Source organism: Chlamydotis macqueenii, chromosome 11 (genome assembly GCF_036417535.1).
Source record: "Chlamydotis macqueenii isolate bChlMac1 chromosome 11, bChlMac1.mat, whole genome shotgun sequence".
NCBI lineage: Eukaryota > Metazoa > Chordata > Aves > Otidiformes > Otididae > Chlamydotis > Chlamydotis macqueenii.
In genome coordinates this window covers 4255861-4281739 of record NC_141566.1, presented here as the reverse complement: position 1 = coordinate 4281739, position 25879 = coordinate 4255861, and the positions used below count along the sequence as shown (strand labels likewise).

The 25879-nt window shown below is 41.8% G+C and overlaps 1 protein-coding gene across 2 annotated transcripts in view; it reads left to right on the top strand.

Moving 5' to 3' along the window:
* Nucleotides 1–3231: 3231 nt before the first annotated feature.
* COL4A5 (collagen type IV alpha 5 chain) overlaps nucleotides 3232–25879 on the top strand; it is a 74231-nt gene continuing 51583 nt past the window's right edge. Inside the window, exons 1-2 of one of the 2 annotated variants that reach the window (XM_086756335.1) lie at nucleotides 3232–3403; nucleotides 24962–25021. In XM_086756335.1, the coding sequence (XP_086612461.1) occupies nucleotides 3314–3403; nucleotides 24962–25021 (150 nt within the window). In that variant the 5' untranslated portion in view covers nucleotides 3232–3313. Of the gene's footprint in view, nucleotides 3404–16144; nucleotides 16259–24961; nucleotides 25022–25879 lie in introns of those variants that run through there. The other variant, XM_086756336.1, reaches the window with a different exon arrangement.

Sequence of the window (25879 nt, the reverse complement as noted above, 5' to 3'; positions counted from 1 at the left end):
ATATTTTAGGATGTTTCCTTTACAACAGATAAGTTATTGACATGCAATCAACTGAAAGAAAGAGAAAATGAACAAAGTTAAAAATTGCACCATCTTCAGCGACAAGTGCTTTAATAGTTGTCTGTGAATAGTTTTCTAGAAGTTATTATTCCTTATTAACCTAAAGTTTTAACCTCATTTTATCAACCTTGTACTTCACTATGCTCAGTCACTTCAAAGTATATAGCAGAGGACTACTAAGGAATGTTTCAGAGATCCTGCTTTTCCTAAAGAAGCTCTGCTTACTGCAAAAACCAATTTCAGTCACTAGTGTTTTCTCTTAACAGCTTACTTCACGCTGGAAGGTGTTAGGGTGTGTTTTTAATTCAGCAACACCAGAAAGTCATTTACCTGCTCCTGTATCTGAAGTTGACAAAAAAATAGTTGTATATCTTTCCTTGTTGAGCATGTTTGACAACATTTTTAATAATAATTAAAAGCATTAACTGCTTAGACATATAAGCAGTAAAATTAAGTAATTTAAGGATGTAATTCTGATTATTTTTCATACTTTTAGGCTGATTACACAGTAACAAAGATTTTGCTTGTTTTCTAACCCTGAAGAAAACTGACATGAAGGTTAAGAAATGGCACGTAGATATTTATCCTACTCATTGCAATAGACTTAAATTGGCAAAGTCCCTTTACGGGCAACGAAACACATCAATGAACTAACAAAAACCTGACTGCTTAAGAGATGTGCTTTCCAACAGTTACGAAGGAAAACTGGAGCACACAATTAAAAATCTGCTGTCAGTTATAATTACATCAATCAGGGACAATTTCACCAACATGTTGCATGAATTTATAAGAAGGACTGTAAGATGTGGCACATTTGTTTCAATAGTGGCTTTATAAAAGTCATTTCCACATAAATTCCACCGCAGCAAGAACACTCAGAAGAACAGCTCTTGCTTTTGTTGAAGAACAAAACACAAAAAGAAAAGAAACTCTCACAGTTTCCCACATTGTCTAATCTTTTAATCTTTGAGAAGATTAGAGCTTGGAACTACCACCTGATCAGGATGATGAAATTCTACTAGTGTAATTGATGATAAAAAGTGCAAAGCAGAATCAAGCCTTTCATATTTATGAAAAGTATGAACTCCTCTGCTATTAAAGTCTTTTCAAAAGCTTTCTTCTCAGTTGCACAGGAAGGTTCTCAATCCTGAAAGTTTAAATCAAAAGAGTAGCAAAAGCACTAGAAAAAATACTGGCTGACAAATCAAGAACCCGTATTTTAACTGTTTTTGTTAGAAGTCTGCTAGAAGTTGAATTAAAATAAATACATATAATACTATTTCCACGAATCCATTACAGCAGATGTGCTATAAAATCCAGACCACGAAGATTATAGTATTGTCCAATCTTAATTTACATCACAATATAACAAAGAGATTTTTTGGAACTGCTGACTGTACATCGGTTGGACACTTAATTCAGACTACAGATTTTCCAAAGGACTCTTTCATTCGCTACAGTTGAGAGGGCTAACAATTTCAGCATCCCAGTTGCAGAAAAATCTATTAGAACAGCAAAGAAATTAAAACTTATGAACATTTTAAAAGCCTGTGATCCCTTACTAGTCTGTTTAAATGTTAATTAGTAACAGCAAGAGAAAAACTGTGTTTATATAATAAAACCATCAGGTTGACAGATCATAAAGTCATTGCTTCTATATGCCAACTTGGAACTTAAAACACATTTACTAATTCATAGTCATGAACCATGAAATAACACTTAACAGCTTAATCCTTAACTTTTTCACATCACTTTTACTCAGTTATGAGGTGTTCTGGGTTGGAACCCTTGCGAGCAAGGATCTCAAGGGTCAGCTTTTAACAAAAAGGTTTGAGAAGAGGCTATAAAAAGAATGAAAGGCAGCCAGTTGCTAAAAAGAGACACTGATCATCCTTTCGGACACAGAAAGCTGTTACTCTGAATACAGGTGGTCTTTTACCCCGAAGTACTTTGCAAAAATTAATCGGAGTTAAGTAGAGGAGAGGCACAAAGGAATTTCGGAGCAGAGGTGCACGGCAATTTAAACAACTCCCCACATCTCTCTGCGAGGGGCGGGAGCGTGCCTGTTTTCTGGCCGAAGGATGCCCAAACCCCGACAGGTTTGACCCGGCACGTCCAGCCAAGCACAGGGGACCTGCACACTTACCCCGCTCGCCAGCTCCGCGCCCAGACAGAGGAGCAGCAGCACCAGCGCCCTGCAGAGAGGCAAAGGGACAGAGTCACCCCCGGGGTCGGGATTTGGGGGGTGAAGTGGGGGGGGGGGGCGGGCACCGCGCCTCGGCACTCACCCTGCGCGCCCCGCGGCCGGCGGGGCAGGGGCCCAGCCGCGGCCCATGCTTCAGGCAGCCTCGCAGGGAAGGCGGAGAGGACGCAGCCCGGTTTACGCGCCGCTGACTCCCGCGCGGGACGCCGGCTCCGGGCCGCCGGAGGAAGAGGAGGGCCCGCCGCCGTCACTCAGGGCGGGCAGGCCCCCCCTGCGCGGCCGCCGCTCACCTCCGCGGTGCGGCAGCTCCGCCGGCTCTTTGCCCACCCACCCCACCCCCCGACAAGGACGGCGCCTCTCCCCGGGGGAGCGGCCGCGCTGCCCGTTCGGGACCGGTCACTGCTCGCTTCCCCCCGCCGCCGCTTCCCCCCTCAAGGCGCGCGCCGTGCCAGAGCGTGCCCGGGCAGAAACTTTGCGCGGTCTTCGCCGAGGCGTCGCACCTGAGCGGAGCCGGGCGGGACGGGACGGGACTGAACCGAGCGGGGCGGAGCCGCGCCGGACGCCCCTCATACCCCACACGCCGCCGCCCGCCCCTCCGGAGGTGCGACCCGGCACTGCCGACAGCTCCCCCCCTGCCCTCACACACCGAAGTGCTTCCGCTGGAGAAAATAGTCCGGGGTCCAGCGGCTACCCGACCGGTGGAGGTGCGGGGCGGGGAGAGGCAGGCGCCCGCCCTTCGAGCCGACAAAACCCCGGCGCCCAGAGGGAAGGGTGGCGGCAGGGGGAAGCACAGTCCTCTCGGAGCGGGGCGGCAGCACGCCCTTGCCCCACCGGCGGCGGCCACCCGCCTGCCCGCCCACGGTGCGGATGAATACTGTGGGGCAAGTAGTCCCGGGAGGACTTGAGCCGGGAGAAGCGGGCGAGTGCGGCAGAGAGGGGCGGGCGCTGGCGTCGGGGCGGCCGGCGGGAGCTGCTTGGAGGGACCCGCGCTGCCCCGCCGGGCTATGCCCGCGCCGCAGGGCCAGCCCCGGAGCTCCTGAGCGGGGCAGGATGGAGCGGAGGTGGCGGAGCAGCAGCCTGGCTGCCGGCTGCTTGGTGCTGTTGCTGGGGTGCTGGGGGCCGGAGGAGGCAGTGGCGGCGGTGAGTGCGGGGCGCCCTCCTTGTTCTCCCCAGTCCGGAGCCTCGGGGGGAAACTTTCGAGCCTCTCCAGAAATGAAGTGGTTGAGGGTGGGCTCTCCGGTGGCCGCTGGGGCTGAAGGGGCCGGAGCGGGCCGCGGCCCCTGACAGGAGCCCGGCGGGCGGGCGGGGGTCGGCGGCGGGAGGCCGGGCCGCGGGCGAGCGGGAGGAGGGTCTCTTGCCTCGCTGCCCTCGGGTGTCGGGGGCTCCTGGCCGGCCCCTTCCCGCCCCGGACCGGTTCTCCGTGGGCACCTCCGAGTTCGGCGGCGGCTGCGAGGAGGCAGGAGGGAGCGGGAGTGCGAGGCGGGGGAAGCCCGGGCGAGTTTTTTTTTGTGTGTGTGTGTGCGCTCTGGACCCGCTGTTTCTCCAGGACAAAGGAGGGAAAATCCCCCCCCTCTTGCCTCCCCCCACCTCCAAAGGACCTTCACGAAGAGGTGTCCGAGCTCTGGCCACTGAGCCTTCACCTGCATCTGGAAGTCACACCTGGAGGTGGCAGGGCGTCGGGCAGGCGTGCTTTGCCGGAGGTCTGTGCCTCAGACTGTGACTTGATTTTCTTGAGAGCTGTATTTCTGCTTTCTTAAAACCCAAGTTGAGATGCCAGCAGAGATGGCAGACGTGTGCAACGTCGCAGAGGGTGCACAGTAGGTGGCCTGGAGAAGAATTTTGTTTTCTCTCTTTGGGAGAGGGATGCTATCCCAGCTTCCCTGGAGTGGCTGGGCCTTGAAACTGAGAGGAGGGAGAGGTGATCACTAGCTTCCCATTTCAAGGTACTTGACTAAGACATTCAGCTGCTAACAAGTGGTGAAATAGACTGAAAGGCTCATACTTTAACATGAGTTGATTTCAGATTTTTAAAATCCCTTCCTCTAGTTGTTAACATTTTAAAGTTTACTTGGAAGGGAAAATGAATCTAGATCTCTGTTGCTTAGGATTGCTCTCTACTTGAAAAATCATAATATGTTGTGGTAGTACCTGTAGAATACCTTTCTGCTACTTCCTCCACTCCAATTTTGTAGTTAGAGCTGACAAAATCTTATTTGTCTTGAACTCTCCTTTGAAGTGCATTCCTTTACAGTGAAACTCTGTAGACCTTTCATCTGCCCTTCCAAAAAGCAAAGCCCAGCCACTCACTTTCTCTTCTACTCCTCCTTCTTACCATGCCCAGGTGTGTACCCAAGTGTAAGTGATATGAGTGTACCACCAGTGCTTACTGATTTGGAGAACTGCTTGTCCCCATATTGTTGGTAATACTGGTTCTGCTGCTGTTAAGTACCACCTCACCCCAGGCTACCTCCCATAAATCCCACCCCCAAAGAAGGATCTGTCAGTCCCCCCTACAGGACTTTGCTGTTTTAGCAGGTGGGAGCTGAAGGTGGAGAGGTTTGTGTGTGTAAATGTGTCCCATTTCTTTTTCAGGGAAGTGCCCAAGCAGAGTTTTGTGTGTGCAGTTGGGAATGTGTGGGGTCTGGGAAGGGGACTGGGCTGGGCTGACCCTGGAGGGGTCTCTGCCTTGGGAGAAGTGAGGAAAGGAGAAAAGGCGACAGTGGAGTTCTCAGCACCACCTTGTGCTACGGCTTCTTGTTTAGCTTTAGTCCCCCTGGGGATTTACCACCCCGCAGTGAGATGAGATTAACTGAAGACCCAAGAGCTAGCGAGGGTGGGGGAAAAGCGAGACACCTCTGTTCCAGCCTGCGCAAGTCCCACTGACCTTTTGTTGGAAAAATCTAATGATATCTCAGTATTTGGTGTTCTGATGTCCTTGGATCTCCTGTGATGATAACACTAAATAATGCTGATCCTTATTAATGAGGATCAGCATTTTATTCTTCCCACTGTCAGAAAGGGTTGAATTAACACTGTAGCAGTATGCTTGATACACGCTGTCTCTTCTGTGAATTTTGTTTTGGGGGCCTTGTGTCAGAATCCTTCTCCTTCCCCCAACAGGATAAATCTGGTGGGGTAAGTTCAAGTCATTCTGGTGTCCTTATTAAAATAATATTTGAAATTGTTATTCAGCCTCATAATACATGTTTAAAATGAAAAAGTAAGGATGAATTTCATTGTTCACATTTTATTGCTAGGTTTCCGTAGCCCGTCGTCTGAACTTGGTGAGTAGCATACGGATCATGCTATGTGCTCTTGTGCAGACTCATTGTTGGTGTAGAATGGAGGGTGTAGCTACTGATGAACAGTGTAAAAGTAGCTGGGGGTGCGAGAACAGTGTTACTTCAGAGTGGGAGAGTGGATGAGGTAGAGGATGGCATCATCAGTGCATGGAGCGATTTCATGTTATGGTACCAAAAAAAAAGGTGCTTGTTTGATGTATGCATTCATCAGAGGATATGAGTGCTTATAGTGTGTGTTAAGGGACAACATTACTGATTAAGTGCCCTGGTGTTTTTAATATAAATCTACATACATTTATATAAGCTAATTAGCTCTTCCTATAAGCAGAATTTTTTTTCCCTCTCCTAGCAGATCTGCACTGCGTTACAGAAAAGTGATTGCAAGTTGTGGCTGGGAACTCTATTTAATTAAAAGAACATAGATGGACTAGATTCTTATTGTGCTGATCTATGAAACTTGCTTAAGTTAGAGATGTCTATTGGTTTATATTGGAAAAAAAGTTTCCCTCATAGTTAAGGCCTAGGTTTTTAAAGTGTAAATAGACTTTGTCAGCCCAAAAGTTATGAAAAATGAAGCAGCTTCCACAATGCCTTTTTCTTTGCCTTCCATTATAACTCCAGTTTGACTGAAAGTGTAGGGATGAAAACAGTTGTGCTAATATGGTAAGGCAGGCTGTGAAGATGGGTATCACTTGTGTTTAAGTAATGTGTTATTCACAAAAGTTCTCCAAGTTTAGTTGTTTTTCCTTTCAGAGGTTACCATGTACATAAATACTTGCTACCATCTCATTAATTACATGTACTTGATTAATGTGGTTAATTTGTAAATTATGGTCATCTGTGTTTCTCTTTTTGCCCTAACTGTTTTATCCTGGTGGTGGTGGTTGTTATTATTTCCCATTTCATAACTGGCTGTGGCTCTTCCTCGTTATGAAAGCTCGGTCTGTAAAAGCAGAAAGAAATGGATGCTGGCTTTTAGGATTCAAAGAGTATTTCATCCTGAAATTCCGAGGATGTGTCTTGGTTAGTCATGCACAAGACACTCTCAGTTTCATAACGTCAGGGCTCAAGCTCTCCCACTTGCAACCTGTCACTCGTCACGTGTTTTGCTTTTGGCCTCTCATGGCTCTTCGTTAAAGATCGATAGTAAAAGTTGTATCTCAAGGTGGGTTCTGGCACGTACTAAAATACAAACAAATCAAAAGAACTCTGGATGAAACCTAATGTGAGAGCCATTTGGACCATAATAGGATCTTTTGCAGCTATTCATACAAAATTGTTATGTATCTTATTCAGTTCTTCTACATAATGGAAAAAGGTTGATAGTTCAGTGGAAACTCCTAGGCTTTAATTTTCCTAGTCATGAAGGAATTAATCTACTAATTGAAAGCAATTATCTAAGTCATTTACCCTTTTTTTTTTTAAAGTAGAAAGGGAAGTTTTACTAGGGAAAAAATGTTACTTGACTTATTTAACAGCAAATATAACTTTGCATAGTGGTCTCTTTCTACTATGAATAAGCAATAATGCTTACTGTAATGCAGTTAGTTGCTGTTGGTTTTACTAGAACATGTGGAAACTTTTCTACATCACAGAACAACTGAAACCGGTGAGAACATCCCAACAAATCTAATACGCATATTTTCTATCTGGGACAAAGTGCAGCAAGGCATCTGTTCCGCGCATACAGCGAAGGTGTATTGTACATTCTTACCTTTCATTCACTTAGATTAAAATGCTTCCTGCTTTAATTGCATCGCTTGTGTAAACTCTCCACTGGTATCACCACATAATGAGATATCTAGATAACACTCACTTACACGTTCTAGGAAAAGCATTATGCAAGCGTACAAATGGAAAGCAGCCTCTGCCAGTAATGATAATACCAGACAAATTGCTTTGAATGAAGACTCTTTTGCTTATTTGTTTCATAAGGCTGTATGGACTCAGTAATGTTTAAAACCACTGGGATGCTTTTAAGTTCTTGCTATATGCAGTGTTTGGCTTTCTGATACTGACTGCAAACTTTTCTGTGCTTCAAACCATCTCTTCTCAAGAGTACCTAAAATAAAACTTGATCAAAAGATAGTGTGGTACAGTTTTAAGGGTCCTTAAGCAGCATCCTTCATCCTCCTGTGGAAGGTTAGCAAAGCAATTAAACCTTACTAGGTATCACTGGTAGAGTGCAGCTCCTGAAAAAGGAAATGTGCTGAGCATCCTGGTTATGTGATTGCAAAGTGTGTGGTATGTGGAGGAAAAGCTTCAATGAATGTGAAATCATCAACAGAATGAGTGCAGCTGAGCTGAAGAGGAAAGGGTCCTGTTGAAAAAAGTTCTAATGCTTATTTTTAAAAAATTGCTTTGCAGTTGTCTCAAGTCTTTTTTTGGAGATCTTATCTTTCTTGGAGAACTTGTGAGGAGATGCAAGAAGCAAAATCTGGGGGATGTGATCTTAATTTTAGGGGAGATGGATGTTGGGCAATTAGATAATTGCAAAGTTGTATTGCAGAGGAAACATTTTAGCTTAAACTTGTTTAGTGCTTTAGTCTCTTGCCCTCTTTGAGGTGTGATATTAAACTGTAATATATTAATGGACATAACTTTAGTCTGCTTGGAGAAGGCTTTGGTATTGTGTGACTCACATTTATGAAACTCTATCTCTGTTGTCATGATTTGAGTGGGCGGCTGGACTAAGTAATCTCCTGAGGCCCCTTCCAGCCTGAATTGTCCTAGAAGTCTAAAATTATGCAAGAGTACAGTTGTGTTCCTAGGTGCATTTTCTCTTAAGACAACTTAAATATCCTGTAGTCAAAAATAAATTATAATTATGTAATTAAATTGTAAGTTGGAATGTTTGTATTTACTTAAATGCTTTTTTTTAATTGCAACTAGTCAAGAAGCCATCTCTTAAGCTGACAGCACAGCAGCATTCAGAATTTTAAGTTTTGTATTCTCATTTTGTGGAGCATGTCTTATGCAGTGTGTGTTTGTATATGTATAATGTAATAAATAGTATATGTATAATGTAATAAAAGAAAAAGAAATTGTAGTGCCAATATTGACAGTGAGATTTTTTCCACTTGAAATGTGTGTTTTAGGGCTCAGTGAAACGCAAGCTATGGATTTCAGCTGAAGGCGATAGCCTTCAAGGCTCTTAGTTATTGCAGTTCTGTTGCTGGGTTTCTGTCTTTGCCTCCTTCTCCAGTTTGGAGGGGAAGGAAAATAGTTTAGTCTCATCTGTATTTTGTTTCTCTTACCTAATCTCTACAGAGAATTGAAATGTCAGAGTTGAATTTCAGTCTTGTCTCTCTCTTGGTGCTGTAAAAGCCATCTGTGTGCAACACACTTCAACTAGAACCAGAAGTAAAATAGCTATTATCTACAAAATGATACTTTTTTTTTAAGGCATATAGCTAGACCTGCAAAACTGTCCTGCTGGGGTCTAATATGACCCCACTGTGTGCTAGATAAGCTTTGCTACTGCAGCTCTGCTGAAACCCCTGCTTTCCCTCCTCTTAACTTTCCCTGAGATAAGCAAAGCTCTATTCACTTCCCTGGCTGCAAACAGGCTAGTACGTTGGTTTTTTTTTGTCAGTGTCTGTATCCGTCAGGACTTTCTGCTGAAATATATTAAACACGTTGGAGAGTGTCTTTATTCTAGGACTGACTTTAGTTGTTATAAATGTGAATCTTGGCTTTAAACTAGACTGTTAATTTAGAGCAAGATATTTATACTGTACTGCTTCCTACGGAATTTGGATGCTTTTAGAAACCAGACTTATACAACTGTTGTAGCTGAGGTGTATGGATGTGGTAGACACTCCTTCTCTAGAAGGAACAGTGAGTATGGAGGAAATCCTTGAATGATATTTCAAGTCACTAGTAAGATGTTTGAAATAATTGTTTGCCTGGATTTCATTCCCAACTTCTGATCTGGGAAGGCCATCTCGTTCTACTCTGTTACTTTGCCTGCTTAAAAGCCTCTGAAACTCTTGTGAGAAGGGTCCTGGGTTTTTTGCTTGCCTCTGATGCTATAGGCTGTCAGTCTTTTTTTTCCCATGTTATCAATTCCTTCATGGTTTTCTACTTTTCTGTCTTAATCCAGAAAGATACTGCTTATCCTTCTTAATTTCTATACTAGTATAAACAGTGTGGTGCAAAAATGGTGATTTAGAATCCAGGGCTGCTTAAAAGACCAGTGTTAGATGCATTTTTTTCATTCAGTGGTGGACTTCTGGGTCCACAACTACCTGTTGCTAAACAAATTAACTTTGTATTAAACACTGGCAGTATTTCTCATCTTTGAAAAAAAGTTCTGAGTCCATACACTTCACCTCTATCCTAAACGCTGTTCTCTTTGCTGTTTTCCTCTGGTCCTTTCCTTATTTTTTAATCAAGCTAGGGAAATTAAGAGTGGTTGTTCTGATGATATATACTGGACTTTAGGATATTTCTCCAGTGCTCTGAAAAATGTCAAAAGTTCACAGTATATTCAAAACAGTTTATTTTATTACTCTCTGTTCTGGTTCCTAGCCTCTCTAATTCCTGCATTCTGGATGAAAATATGACAAGCATTAATTATTAATTACATAAAGCTGGCAAGCTTAAGCAACTGTTAATTCAGCACTTGCATTTGATTATTTTTTGACTTTACCTTGTTAGCAATGAAGGCTAATGTTCCTTCATTAAGGAGGAAATATATTGCCAGCTCATGAAGAAGAGATTCTCGTATCAGTCTGTGTCTGCTAAATACAGCATTGATTCTTTGGAACCAAATCTTTCCCTTTATGCACTTAAATCCTGCGGGTGTCCAATAGAGAGGAAGAAAATGACCACCCTGGGCAATGAAGTGCACTCTTTCTACACCTTGAATTAAAAGTTGCAATTACTAAAAACCACAATTAAATGTCTTTACTTAAAGCAATGAAAACTAATGTGATCTGCAGGCAGGGCTAGACAAGCCTTCAACTGATAGAAAATTTGATTTCCTGGTAAGAAATGCCACTGCAAAACAATGTTTGGGTGAAGGAGCTTATGAACTCTGTTTAAAAACCTTCTAAAAATAATCCTTTTTATGGGGCAGTGATTTTTCTTGAGTCAACTTACTTTGAACCAACCTGTTATACAGAATGATAGCAGAAGCCATTGTTTCTGAAAGGCAACGTAACTTCTAGCTGTCATTTAGAGGATATGGATTGATTTAATCATAGAAAATAGTTATTCTGAATTAGTTTGAGAACATGTCTTTTGTATATTGAAACTTAAAGAGCAAAGATTTTCAGAAGGAAAAGGAGACTTCTTCACTGGACTGGAAAATGAAAATTTATATTGGATTTCTCTTATCTTCCTTCATCTCATTGCTGTGTAGTCAGACATGAGGACAAAACCTTGAGGTTTCTGCAAAACCATTATTCTCTTTTTAATTCTTAAGTTGTTAAATATTTAACAAGAAGGAGAAAATCTAGAGAGGATGAAGAAAAAGTTGCAAGGCTCGAGTGTTTTTGTTTTGATAGTCAGCTTAACTTCCAATATTTATTCAGCCTTTTCTTAGTGGGGAAGGTAGTGCCATGAAAATCTCTAGAAGCCTGTGCCCAGAGACTGCCCATGCAAACAGTGAAAACATGGATACAAAAGTCGATGTTTGTGTGGGTGGGGGGGTTTTATATTTTCGACTGAAGGGAAAGTGTGTATGTAGTGTCATTTTGTTTCTGATCCAGAATGTTTATGGAAACCTTGGCAATAGAATCAGTGACACTCCTCCGCACATGTGTGCACAGGCACAAAAATCTTGAAAGTATCTTTTCTGTTCTAAAAGCTTTCAAACTCCTAAAACAATAGTAGTAACAAAGTGTTAAAACATCTATGTCTAAAGTATGAATTTTTGTATCCTAAGTGAACCTAGAAAATTCCTTAACTTTAGGCTTGAAGAAGAAAATTCTTCTTGGCAAGTCTAGTCATGCTCAGAAAATGTGTATTTTTAGAACATCGGCGTACTGTACCGAAGAGAGAGAATAATCAAACAGGTCTCTTTGAAGAACCTTAAATTGCTCATATACTACAGAAGTAATTGTGAAGGAACAGTACAGCCAGTCATGGCAGTGACACCAATAGTATTACTTTATTTTTTTTTCTTCTTTTTAAACAGTCAGACTAAGCAAATGTGTTTAACATCAATAAGATGATGGATCACGGTGAATGTATCATCCTAAACTTAATTGTAAGCTTTTCAGTGACTTTTTTTGTCTTGATTGAAGGAAAAAAAAGTATGTTGATAATTTTGGTAGCAAACTATTTAAAATAGTAAGGAAGCCCTTAAGCTTTTTAGTGTTATTCAGGAGTGTACTGGAGAGAAACTCTTAAGTTATCAAACACTGGTCCTGAAATTAAATACTGTATTATCGCCAACTGCTGAACAAGTTTGGAGGGCAAATATAGAAGATGGATGTTTAAAGTGTAAAGATGAATTTCTGAATGCTAATCGTTACAAACTGATAATGAAGTCTGGAAAGATATTCTTCAGCCATGCAAGATTTTGCTGTGTTTGAACACCAATTTTCATTGGTCATCAGAAATACACTGCCTAAGAATCTTCAGTTACTGGCCTCAGCACACTGTCTTGTGGGAGAAAACTCTTGTCCAAACCAGTGCATGTATTCAAAATGCCTTAATCTTTGGACAAATTTCTCTAGCTTTGCTTCAGATTAAGCATTTTATTTCATCTTTTGTACTGTGATAACAGATACTGATCAAATGTTTTACGTACTTGGGTTCTGAAATATGAGCTACAGTTGTACCTTGGTAGCTCTTTTAGTATTGATTCTGTATTCCATCCGGCTTTGCAGAGCTGGAGACTTTTAGTAACTTCACTGTCTTCTCCTATGCTTGACTGGAAAACTGTATTAGGACTTATGTGGCAAGGTTCTGGTTGCAGCAGGGGTGGCTTCTGTGAGAAGCTGCCAGAAGCTTTCCTCATGTCCGACAGAGCCAATGCCAGCTGTTTCCAAGACAAACCCACCACTGGCCAAGGCCAAGCTCACCAATGATGGTGGTAGCGCCTCTGGAATAAAATTTAAGAAAGGGGGAAAACAACTATGCAGCAGCAGCCAGAGAGAGGACTGAGAATATGAGAGGAGCAACTCTGCAGATGCCAAGGCTGGTGAAGAGGGAAGGGAAGAAGTGCTCCAGGTGCTGGAGCAGAGATTCTCGTGCAGCCCATGGCGAAGCAGGCTATCCTCCTGCAGCCTGTGGAGGCCCACAGAGGAGCAGAGATCCGCCTGCAGCCCATGGAGGACCCCCATGTCAGAGCAGGCGGATGCCTGATGGAGGCTGTGACCCTGTGGTAAGTTTGTGCTTGAGCAGGCTCCTGGCAGGAGCTGCAGAGAGAGGAGCCCGTGCTGAAGCAGGTTTGCTGGCAGGACTTATGGGGAGACCCACGCTGGAGCAGTCTGTTCCTGAAGGTCTGCACCCTGTGGAAGGGACCCACACTGGAGCAGTTCATGAGGAAGGACTTGCATTGGAGAAGTTTGTGGAGGACTGTCTCCTGGGGGAGGGACCTCACACTGAAGCAGGGGAAGAGTGTGAGGAGGAAGGAGCAGGAGAGACAACATGTGATGAACTGACCACAACCCCCATTCCCCATCCCCCTGTGCTGCTCAGGGGGAGGAGGCAGAGAATATGGGAGTGCAGTTAAGCCTAGGAAGAAGAGAGAAGTCCAAGGAAGGTGTTAAGATTTGGTTTTTATTTCTCATTATATGAGATTTGATTGGCAATACATTAAATTAATTTTTCCAAGTCAAATTTGTTTTGCTGGTGATGGTAATTGCTGAGGGATTTCTCCCTGCCCTTACCTGGGCCTGTGAGCCTTTAGTTACGTTTTCTCTCCCCTGTCCGATTGAGGAGGGGGAGTGATGGAGTAGGTTGGTGGGCACGTGGCATCCAGCCAAAGCTAACCCACCACAAAACCATTGTTGGATTTGTCTCTGAATACTTATGTGTAGAGAACAAAATGTAAAAGTGCTAAAATTCTAAGCTTGTCATTTATTTTAGACTCATGGAAAAACTTAGACTGCAAGTATAATCCTCCTGCTTTGGAGGCTAGATGAGGTGACTTCTTGCTCAAAGGAGAGATGTCTTTAAAGTTCTGTATTTCTTCTGATAATTGCAGACTGAAAGGACATTGCAACAGTATGTTCTATTCCAAACCTTGTTTGCTGCAGGAATACAGTTAAAATTTTGTGGGAATGCTCCGTATTGAGTGCTGGATGCAGCATATGTATCACAAACTTGCAGCAGGTTTTCTTGGCATATGTTCAGCTCCAAATAGCACTTGTGGGAGTTGGTATACTCCCTGAAACAGGGTGCCTCAGGGAATGCTTTCCCTCAGAGAAAGTGACTTTCTGTTTTGGAATGTGTACAGATGTCAGAGGCTGTTTCTTACTCCTGCCAGGCTTCAGGCTGAGGTGCATCTCAAGTTTTAATAATACTTGAGGGCTATTTCCTATGAATGGGTGTCCTTGCTTTAATTATTATGGTAGGGTGTTGGAACCATGTGTGCTCTCTCCTTGCCTACTCCCACTTTTTAAAACCGACAGTATTTTAGTGCAGTGTTGCAAGGAAGATGGCTTACTGACATCCTCGGCCATGGTCAGAGAATCACCTTAACGAGATACTTTAGAATAGATACGGTTAACTTGCTACTCAGTAAGCTCTGGAGAGTGACTGTGAATAAAATCAATTGCTGGAGAAAAGCAATGGCTGAGTTTACATGTGTCAAAGCAAGGAGAAGCTTAGTGCTACTGCTGAAGATTTTCTCCCTTCCCAAAACAAATAGTACTCAATATTTACACAGCATCCATTGAAAGTGACACTGCTTGCAAGTTTTAAGTGAATAGTATCCCTCTGGCTGTTTTGAAAAGGCAGTATTTGAGTTACACATTTCAATTTGTGTCTTTAGTAAAGACACAATCTGGTGCATTTTTCAATGTATCATAATATTCTACTGAAATATTTTTATTGCTAAACCTCTTGGGAGGAATACTCCATTGTGACTTTATTTAAAAAATACCTTTTTATGATCTGGGAGTGATGGAGACAAAATATGGAATAAATTTTTGTAGAGGCTTAAACATCAGCTTCTCTTTGAAACAAAAATATAAAGCACATTTCCTTTCCCTCTGCATCCCCTTCCTCTAGTACTGATGAGATTTGTTTTACTGATGTTATTGATACCGATTTGTTATACTGATTACTACTGATACAATGTTAATACTTTAGAAACTTGCTGGTTTTGCAGTGCTTTTTGTAAAGATCTTATTAATGGTCCTTTTAACTGAATCTTTGGCATGGGTTAATTTTTTTAATGTAGCAAAGTCTCTGAGAAGTGTGACTTGATTTCCAGGGCATGCTTTCTGTTCAGTGAACAGAGCAGTGGAAACCAAATGTGATTATTCTCAGGACAGTGTAATATGTAGCCTCTAGATGTCACTTCTTTAGTGTAAGGGAATGAAATCTCTTTCTTCTAATCAAGTTTGAGTATCTAGTTCCAAGATCTGTATGTATTAGAATGATTTATTAGCACTAGCCTGCAGCTGTCTCTTCCAGCCTTTTAAAGGCAGTAAAATACATTCGGGCCCCCTTTTGCTTTGCCTCTGAGATAATCTGTGGGAAATTACTGTTGTCATCCTCTCTAAGGTCCTATTTTCATAGCGAGGTGCACCTTGCTATGAGGCACCTCTCTTGAAGTGACAGCTCTAAGGAGACCCTGAGCTACTGCTAGCACATAGCCAGTGCATTGGTAAATAAACTTGAGAGGCTAACACTGAGGGCTGCTCTTTATCTGCTGAAGTTAAGCATCTGTGTTCCTGAACCAGGCATCTGAGAGCTCCCACTAAATACCCAACTTTTTTATCAGCTTTAGAGATGTCTGAATCTATGTGGATAAAAAAAAAATGGGGGCTCCCAACTCATCAAGCCCTGATGCTCTGTTCTTTTGGAAGGGCCTCTGACTTACAAAATTAGGACAATTGCTTTATCTTCACTGCTTCCTTGTTTAACTTGGCCCTCTCCAGTGCTACTTTTTCAACTTTGATACCTGAGGCTGGAGAGTAGCTTTTTTTTTTTTTAAGTATTGAGCAATACAGAGAAAGCGCTGCCTGTAGTGCTATCTTTGGGTATTAAAATTCTCACACAGGGTATGCTGGTGCTACAGGCATAAACAAATAGTAAAACAGCTTTAACTAGAGGAACCTTGGAGCTATGATACTTGGTCCAAGAACTGAAGGAGAATGGAGCTGATAATCACCTCCACCACTAAAAATTCTCCCGACGCCCACCAAGCCTGAACTGAGCTAGGTCTTGTTCTGACAGTTAGGAGGGTGTGTCCTTCTTGGGATAACATCTCCACGCTATATCGCTGTGCACAGCCTCTGTTCTCTTTAGCAGGTATACTTGCTTCGTCTCTGGTACTAATTGAGTGCTTTCAGTAGTTTCAAAGTAGACCACAGTGGGGTTGGATTCATCTGAAATGCTGTTCTACTTTGTCTCTCCTTTCTCAGAGGAAGAAGTGGATTTCGGTTCTTGTGTGGTCTGCTTCATGCGCTTGACACATAAAGGTGCAGTTGTCAGAGACAAATGACTGACATCCATTAACAGGACTCAGAAATTGAAGCTTCCTCTGCATATTGTGTGGATGAAGGTGAGGAGCAGGACGTTTTCTGGGGAATTAGTTTGGAGCCTGTATCTTTATTCCATCTCCTTACCCAGGAAAGGATTAAAACCAGAATGAGTGGTGTTGTGACTGTCTAATACTTGGCTTGCCAGTATATCTGAGGCTTACAAGCCTAGCTGACATTGAGGTCTAGGTTTGTGTTACATTTGGACATGGTTATAGAAAGTGGCAACATCTAACACCTGTCACTTGGGAAAGGTCCTAAATGACTAGTAAATCTTAACCTGTAATGAGTACCATATGGCACTTCTTATTTGCAGCTGGAAAAAATCAGGAAGCCTCAAGAGGCTAGTTATTAGAGACTTGTGTGTAAAATTCAAGTAAAACTGAGACTTCCTGAAAGGCAAAGTGGCTTACTGTATATTGCCACTGACTGAATGTCAGGTACTCAGTGCTCATGTCTCAGTGGTGGCATTAGTGGCAGAAATGTGTAACTGGGCAGGCAAAGATGGAGGCATGCTTAAAATAAACTGTTCGTCTGATTTCCTGTGTACTTGTTTAAGGAGTTTGGTTATGTTCTGTATAAAAGCTAGGGAACGGCTTGCGTTCAGAGTTCAGCATTTACAGCTGAAATGAGCAGTAGTGAAGTATCAACTGCCTACAGAGGTGGTGTAAAACTTGTCCATCCTTAAGGCCTCCCATTCCAAAATCGGAAAGACGACCGGAGTTACTTTGTTTAGGGTGTTTCTCTATTAATGCTATCTATTTAGAGGTTCATGCAGGTACTGCACTGCCTGCGGAAGGGGGAAATGTGATGTTTGACATCTGTCAGTTTGTGAACTTGGAGCTGAAGTGGACTAGAAGACCACCTGGTAGCTTACATTCTGTCTTTAGTGCTCTTTGGTTGCACTACTTAGCAGGAGGTGTACTTACCAGATCTAAACATAGCTGTTTTTTTAAGATATTGCCGCTGGCTGGCTGCATAAAGGTAGTACTTAACCAGAGTTGCTATCAGAGTAAATTTTTGCAAATTTGTACAGCATGATGTGGAGCTGTTTAGAAACTTGTGTTCATTAGGTCAGGAGTAAAAGTACTTGGCTTCTCAGGTCTCTTCAATTTTAACTTTGAAATGCTTCTGAGAAGGGCAGTGGGGCTTGAGATGATTATTTTATTTTCTGTATGTTCCACCCAGTAAAATATACTTCACTGAAGTCTATTCTTTGTGTTATAAGACTAACAGACCACAGAAATGTAAGAGTTTTCAGAAGTGGTGAGAACTGTCCATGTCCTTTTCCTTGCCTTGCGAGGCTGGTGGCACTCATTGAAGCAGAGTGGCAACAATAATTTTTGAAGATGGAAGGCTTTGTAGAAAATGAGCTATGGTGAGCTGCAAGGGCTCACTCTGTTCCTTGTACTGCTTGCTTAAAGTTTCTTCGTGTCCTGAAGGGTTCAAGTCTTCCCCCTTTTAAAGCCAAATATGGAGAAAGAGCGATGTCTGGGAGAGCAGGGAAGTTGACTGGATGCCCAGCTGGGCTCTTGCACTTTCTGTCCTCTTCTCTGGTTCAGGAATCAGATACAGAAAGATTCTGTCAGGCTGCAGTACCTCCTGTTTGGGGGCGATAACTTCTGTGCGTATTTGCTTGCTGCTTTCACCTTAATTGTTAAAAAAGGGAGGTGGGAGCTCCTCACTTCTGGGAGGTTAAAAACTGTTTGTCTAAGCTGCTTCCCACTCGCTTCCAGCCCCTCTAGGGCTTGCTAGGGATGAGTCCTTCCCACTTTTTCAGTTTCTAGAAGCTCTGATCAGCAGTTGAGGCATTTGAATGTCCTGCCCTTCTGCTCCCGTTGTTTGCCAATTGAGTCTTTTGTGCGGCAGCAGCAGCTCCTGCATGGCAGGTCACTGCTCCTGCCAAGATCTGTAGGTGAGTACTTCTGTAGATCTTGTCTCTCAGCCTTTCTTAGGAGCTTCCAGGAAAGGTGAGAGAGGTTGTTCCCTGTGTTGCTCTCAGGTTTATACAGAGAAATCTTTATGAGCAAATAGTTACAGTTCGGAAGTTAAACAAGCTTTTGGGCATTAATTAAGCAAAGAGATTGAGTCCAAAAGTTGTCTGTGGTTAGATTATGTCAAGTGGTCTAAGGAAAGATCTATTGCTGTGAATATTGTCTTTTTTTAACTAGAAACTGCTGTGAAAGATAACCTTTACAGAAAACTGTGTGTTAAAAGCTATAATTAGCTCAATTTAAAGCAGTAAAATTCCATATCATTTTAGTACAAAGTAACAGGCAGAAAAATTAAATTCTCTTCAGAAAAGAGCTCATGTCTGTTTCTTGTGGCACAATATTTTTAGCATACGACATATTTGCTTAAAGTTTTGCAAACTCTGAAAGTAGTTATGCCAAGGTTTTCTTGCTTGTATTTTTAGTTTTTTCCAGAATAGGCCTTTATTTTCAACAAATCATAGTAACTGTATGCTGAGATAAAATGCATTGATCCATAAACTTTCTCTATAATCAAAACATTTGTTTGGGATTTGGTAACTAGACTTAGTGAATCTTAGTTATGCTTCATGTTATTACTACAATGTAAGCTGTTTGGGTATCTAAAGAGCAAACAACCTAGTACTACCGCTGAAGAGGAAAAAGGAGTACTGTTTGTTCATCAGGTGTCTCGGGATCTGTTTTTAATGTGCCTCTGCTCTCATTCACAGTGGCCAGAACTGTGGCTACTACAGCTAAGAGCTTCCTCTGCAAGTCTGAACAGATCTTGCAGACTTCAAAGAAAGATGATGCCTCAAGGGGTAACGGGTTAAATTACATGTCAGAAGTTCCCTGACTTCAAAAAAAAAAAAAGCTGATCAAGAACTTCTGCAAGCATGTTTTGAATCTTACATTTTAAGCCATGAAACTTACTCTCTTACTATCTTTAGCTAGGTAAATTGAGGGAAACAATTACTTAAAAGGGTATGTAATGATATTTTAATTCAGATTCTGCTTTAGAAGTGTTACTGCTCATAAATACAGTGCTTCAGTGAGAAAAGAATGGCCATTTTTGTTATGGAGCTGCGATGGCTTTGCTGCCATAGTTGACTTCACACAGATACTGGAGTAATAAACAGTTATCTGGAGACTTGTGCTCTTTTTGAGCCTAAAGAGCATGTATGTGAAATCATAATTAGAGCTCACAATAGCAGCTTTAAGTCTGCTTGTCAAATCCCCACAAAACCTTTTGTTTCTTGGTTATATTCATGTCCAGGCAAGTGAAAGGGAACTCAACTTGCTGAAGATGAATGGTGAAATCTTTGACCTGGATGAGCAGTAAATCCTTAGCTAGATAACTGCAGATGTGTTGTTACACAGATTTTTGGCAAGCTGATAAATGTGAGTATGTTCTTCAAGAGCATCACCACAGTAAAGCTTAAACTTTGTCTGTTTAATTTTCTGTTATAAATAGAGGGAGGTATGAATGACTGAATTTGAGACTTATGCGTGGTTACAGCAGGAAGGGTGCTGTATTCTTCCTACTAGGGCAAAGGCGTTTGTAACGTGCTTTCCTGTATGTTGAATTTGCTGATTTTAATCAGAGTGAGTTTCTAACAGCAGTCAGCCTTTATATTGATAGAATTATCCAATATTTATATTTTCTTGTGTTTCTGACTGGTAAGCTGTCATATTTGAATGCAGAGGGTGATGTTAGTGATTTTTTTTTTTTCAGTGATTTCTGTGTGTCTTCCCTGCTGGAGGGAACTCTTCTCACCTGATGAGGTAGCTTACAGTGTTGTGGTGTCAAATAACTGTCTGGTTCCTTTCAGGACATCTGTTTATGAAGCTGGTGTATGCATGTTAGTCCCAACAGATGTTGCATGCTGAAGCTTGGTGGCCATTTAAATCTCTAAGATTCTTAATACATTACAGGCCACACCTGGATTTAAAATCAGGGATTGTACACAATCAGTTTTTGATTCTTGCTTGACCTCTTGCTGCCACCAGAACTGAGCTGTCAAGAAAAGCATGTAAGTACAAACTGCGTTGCTAGGTAGGTTCAGTAATGCTCTTCTAGAGCAATGCTATGCTCTTCTAGAAGTGAGAGAGGTTATCAAACAGAAAATTCTGGTAAAATAATGCATAAGGAGGATGTTGGAGTTAAGAAATTGCTTAGTCTGTAGATGTTCAGACTGTTTCTTGTTTATTTCTCTTATCCAACTGTTTGATATCTGGATTGAGAATTCATCTGAGCAAATTGGGTCATGTCAGAACTCTTCTGATAATTTGCGAAGACAATAATTGATTTACCTACTGTCCTTACGTAAGAAGTTGCACCTCTTTCTCTTTATTATTAATTTCTAGATTTGTGACTTCCTAATTTGTAAATAACTGGCTTCCCTCCCTATCTCTGAAATCTTTCCAATGGAAAGAGTATTCAAATATTGTTAAATTCCTATATGTTCAAGGACTTATGCATTATTTAAGTACTAATGCATGCTTTCATTTCAGGGTTTAGATATCCCCTACATAAGTACAACCAACTGTTTAGTTTCCCTGCAGCTGCTTGTGTGTAATGGTAGATCACTTACAGAATCACAGAAGGGTTTGGGTTGGAAGGGACCTTTAAAGGCCATCCGGTCCAACCCCCTGCGAGGAACAGGGACATCTCCAACCAGATCAGGTTGCTCAGAGCCCTGTCCAATCTGGCCTTGAATGTTTCCAGGGATGTTAGTCCAATACTGTTGTGAATGGCAGCTGGGAGGTGGGGAGGGAGTGGAATATGGTGGGATTGCCTCGTAACTGGCATTTTTAGGCCTGATGAGAAGGGAGGGGAACGTGCCCAACACATAAGGCAGGCTTCCAGCAAAAACAAATTTTGGCGATAACTTAGGCTTGTTCATTTCCCTGAGCTGACTGTAACAAACCTGTGGCCAAAAGTAAGAAGTTACTTTGGTTTCAAATGTGTACTTTTTTCTTCAAACTGAAAAACAAACAAAAAAAACCTCATTCTGTTGGTGGCATAAAGCAGTTTTCCTCAGTCAATGTAAGACACAAAAGACTGAGCTTGTTCTGGAAGAATTATCCTTTGACCAGTAAACCAATACCATCCCTCCTTTTATATAGTAATGAAAAGAACTTGCTCTCCACACATGGATTCAATAGGGTGGAAGCTGTCAGGAAATCCAATGAAAGGATTAGCTAAACTTGAATAGATTAATTAGAGCCCTTTGATTGCTATGCAGAGTCACAGCAAAGGCGATGGCAATGATAGTGAGTTCATCTTTGCAGGTACGTGGTGGGGAGTCGGGGCAGGCAACAGCAGGTAAGAAGCAAATCTGAGCGGTTTCAGTCTTGTTCTTAAAAGCTGCCTCGATTCCTTACCCGTCTTCATGTAGTTGAAAACTGGAAGATTGTAATAGGCGTGGAGATTGTCTTATGTGACAGGGAAGATCAAAAATATTGGATGTAACAGTGAGCTGGTCAGTGTGTCCTACTGGCCAGAGCTGGGAATTGAATGACTACTGAATGCTTCGCTGACTGATACAAAGCAGGTGACTTGTTCAGTTCCCCAACCTGTAACAAATGGACCAAGTATAACTCAGAGCACCACTGAGGTTTGGAGTCATTTAATTTTCTGTGTTTGAAAACACAGTAAGTCATGTAACTTTTAGAACTACTGATGGTTAAGCTGTTACTAAGGGCAAACTTACTGATCATAGCCATCTAAATCTTAATGTAGATTTTTCAATGCTTGAAATGTTGTAGTCATTGTATCTGCTTTCTTTAATTGAGATGTGGATAACTTATTGCTGGTGTGCAGGAGAAATTCCAAGTGTTGCTATGCATAGCATGGAGCCTGAGTTTTCTTTGCATTAATATGAGATGCAAATTAAATCTGTGACATCAGAAATCTCTAGCCTGTGGCTGCTGAGTGGCTTTCAAACTTGTACTAGCTTGTTATGCAGTATGCATTCTCCTGTAGCACAGTTCTTGTGCCTGCTTTTCCAAGTAAGAAAGGCCTTGAGATTATTGAAAAGTCTAAACAAGAAGAAAGTTTTCACTTAGAGTAGGTCATTAAGCTTTTTTCTGTGCCAACATGTTTTACCCTATGTTGGTTTTCGTGCTATACTTCAATATGACCTGTAAGTGGCATTAATTGATCTTGATATAGTACAAATTCTCAGGGCTTTTTGTCTTCAAACTGTTTAGTTAAAAAAAAAAACAACAAAACAAACACTTAATATGGTGGGGATACATGTTGGTTCAAATAAGAAACATAATCTGCCAAGTACAGCTTTTGTACAGGAAGATAAGTGACTAGGCTAAGGGAATACTACTTGATAAGCTTTTGTGTGAATAGATTTTCCCAGGATTTAAGCCAAAAATTACTACAATTTGATTACAGTGGGTATTTGGAGAGTTTTCTGATTACAGATTTTTTTTTAGCTTCCCTTCGCTGCTGTCTGGGAAAGACCATGTTTCCTTCTTGCAAGTAATGCATCTGAACTGGATATCCAAAACGCACTCAGTGAGTGCACCTGACTCTTCAAGACAGACTAGTTGTATGTGCCAAGAGGCTGCTCAAAGTGTAAGGAATCCAGTCTGAATATATAAGTGACTTTGGAAGACAGTTACAGGTTTAAAAAAAGTAATGTAATCTCAAACCATCCTTTTCCCCCTCCAGCTTCCTTTTCTCCCTGTTTACCCCAACAGTTCTTTTGTACCTGAAAACTCAGGAAACTTCTATTAGAAACACTCTAGAAAGTGTGAGGAAGAGTGAGTGAGTCTCTTCTGGTCTGTAACCTTAATAAAACCTCCTTATGCTATGTAGCATCTTGATCATGCTTTCCATGTATGTGTTATTTTAGCCTATGTGCATTTTACCACTGCACAGCTAGCTCTTGGTGGTTTTTTGTAAGTACCGATTTCCTTTTTTTCCTTCCCCTGCCTCTTGGAGGCAGCAAAGGCTTTCATGTACCTCTTGCTGTGCCATCCTCGTACTAAGAAGCCAGTGCTGTTTCTTTGTGTTAGGCTTGTATTCTGAGGGAAGGGAATAGCGCATGTAACTAAGGTTAATCCCTTTTAAATGAATCTTTGTTAACTAAATTAATCCTAAAACCGGTTCACAAGGAACTTGCTTTTTTTGAAATCCACTTTTAAAAGTGAAAAGGATCTGATAGCAAATTCACAGGATAACTTGGATTGAAGGGAAGCATCAGAATGGCATCTAGCCAAACACCCTGCTCCTAACAAGGTCAGCTACCAGGTCAGGGCTTTGTCCAGTTTGATCTTTGAAAACCTAAACTGGCTAGTAAGATTCAATTTTGCTTTAGGAGGTAGCTCAATAAACCCCTGTAACTAAGAATTTTGAGTTTTGATATGCATCAAATCAAGGAACTGATGGCAAAAGCTGAATGGCAGATTTGGAGGGATGCCCTAGTCATGTTGTGTAGCGCTGCTGCTGTACTGAAAAGTCAAAGCTCTGCCTTTTGCTACGAGGTGCTCCAGTTGATCCTGGGTTTATGTAGCTCCAGGTGCACTAAGGTACCTCTGTGTTTTCAGTCAAGTTTTCAGCTTGGTAGTGTGTTTAGGCTAAGAGCCAGGACATTCCTAGTGCCAGGTAGGTGATGGGTCATGTCTCTAAATGCTTCTGTGATAATGAAGACAAGAATTCAAGTGTGGGTGTACTGTAGATCTGACACACCAACTGGTCGTCTGCTTGATTGAAACTTTGTACATAATGTTCTCTGTAGGTTACTGGGGAAGAAGAGTAATGTTCAGGGTTTTAAATTATTGAAGTATGTGCTGTATTTTTTTTCTTTTTTTAATAAAATGCCGCACCTGTTCTCAGGACAAGTCAAGCCTTAAAGTGTTTTAGGTAGCACATCTTCTAATGTGGGTCATGGTTTTTAACTATGAAGAAGTTCAAAAATTGATGACCACTGTATTATGGAGAGATATTCTACAAAAAAAAAATCACTTATTCTAGAAATATCACTTTGTAAACACATCTCTGAAATTAACACAGAGCTCTTGTGAGTATCCCATGTTAGGATGGGGGAGAAAGAATATGAACTAAGCAAACGTGGTGTGGAAAGGTTACCTAACTTGGATCTTCTTTGTGAATCAAGCTTCCATATCTCCTTCCTCTGACCGCTTAATATCTGGTTGTCACTAGCCTTATGCTAGGGACTGTTGTAGCTGACTTGTCATGCTTTCTAATGGAATGTGAATGCAGCTAGATGAAATCTAAGGGTTTTCTTTAAAAACCTTTTCTCAATAACTGAGAGATGGAAGGAAGAATTAATTATGTGGTAAGTATTTTTCCAATAACTATCACAAATGTGCTCGTAAGCATCAGACTTGGCTAAACTCCTGTGCAAAACCTGACATCTACTGGTGGGAACCATAATTAGACTTTTCTCAGTGTGGAGGCACATGCTGAAGAGCCTGTTTTAATCAAGTTCTGACCTCTTTGTAGGTGTTAGATTGTACTTTGCCTTAGAGTAAATGGTGTTTAAGCATAGATTTAAAATTCTAAAATTTCCAGGGAAACTGTAATACATTTATGTACAAGCATAGCTGTTAATAAAGGTGATTGAACTTTAACTGCTTTGAACACATGTATAATTGCTAGGTGAGAAGCTCTGTAGGATTGTTTTACACTAAATTTTGTAATAGTATTAAACTTCATGTAGTTCTTATGCTGATTAAAAACATCTCACTTTTGTTTTTGCTTCTGTCTTTAAGGCTTGCCATGGATGTACATCTTTATCCAAATGTGATTGCAGTGGAGTAAAAGGTGAAAAGGTAAATATCTCTTCTTCTCCCCACCCCCCCATTGGCAGACCAACACACAAACCACTGAGCCATATGCCAACTTCAGACAACAGAAGCTTATGGGTTGTAGCTTTTATTTCTTGCTCATGTCTTATTTTCTTTGACCCCATAGTATGGGCATGCACCAGCGAGCATAGCTGTTCTAACAGCTTCAAGTATTGAGTCAGACTGGTCCATCTGCTGGTCTACAGAATTTCATATCATTATTTTCTCAAGAATGGGAATTCTTGAGAAATTCCTCCAGCTATGTGACTGTAAAAAAAAAAAAAAAAAAGAAAAGACACAAATTCTAGTAAAATAGGAAGAATTCTTGTTTATTGCCAAGGCCTGCCTATGCTAACTAGTTAGAGTGGGCAAGCTAAGGTGTGGATTGTGTACCATAATCTCTGCTAATAATGCTTCAGTGGGAATTTAAAAGCAGAGTGAGTGTGGGTTGCTTTCCCACTTTCCTTGCATTACCTGCTCATAAGTAGTTGACGCTCATTAGTGTGCCCCGAACTTGCACTGTTTCTTACCTCATGACTTGTGTAACTGTGTACTGAGATGACTGCTGTTACTGTCTAGGTGCTCAGCTGGGATGGGGAAGTGACACAGTTCAGATACAGCTTTCCCAACGTACAGAGCTGCCACCCAAGTAAGCAGCTAGTTAATGGCCAAACATGTATTCTCAGACCAAGTCTCACTGCCTGAGCTCAATATGCCTCTGCAGTACTTCATGTTTCTATCACCGTTATTTCTTATTGTTTTACAATTTTTTCCTTTGAGGAAACAGCAGGTGCCCAGCACTTCTTTTAGTTACTGTGCGATGTAATGCACAGCTCAGCACTT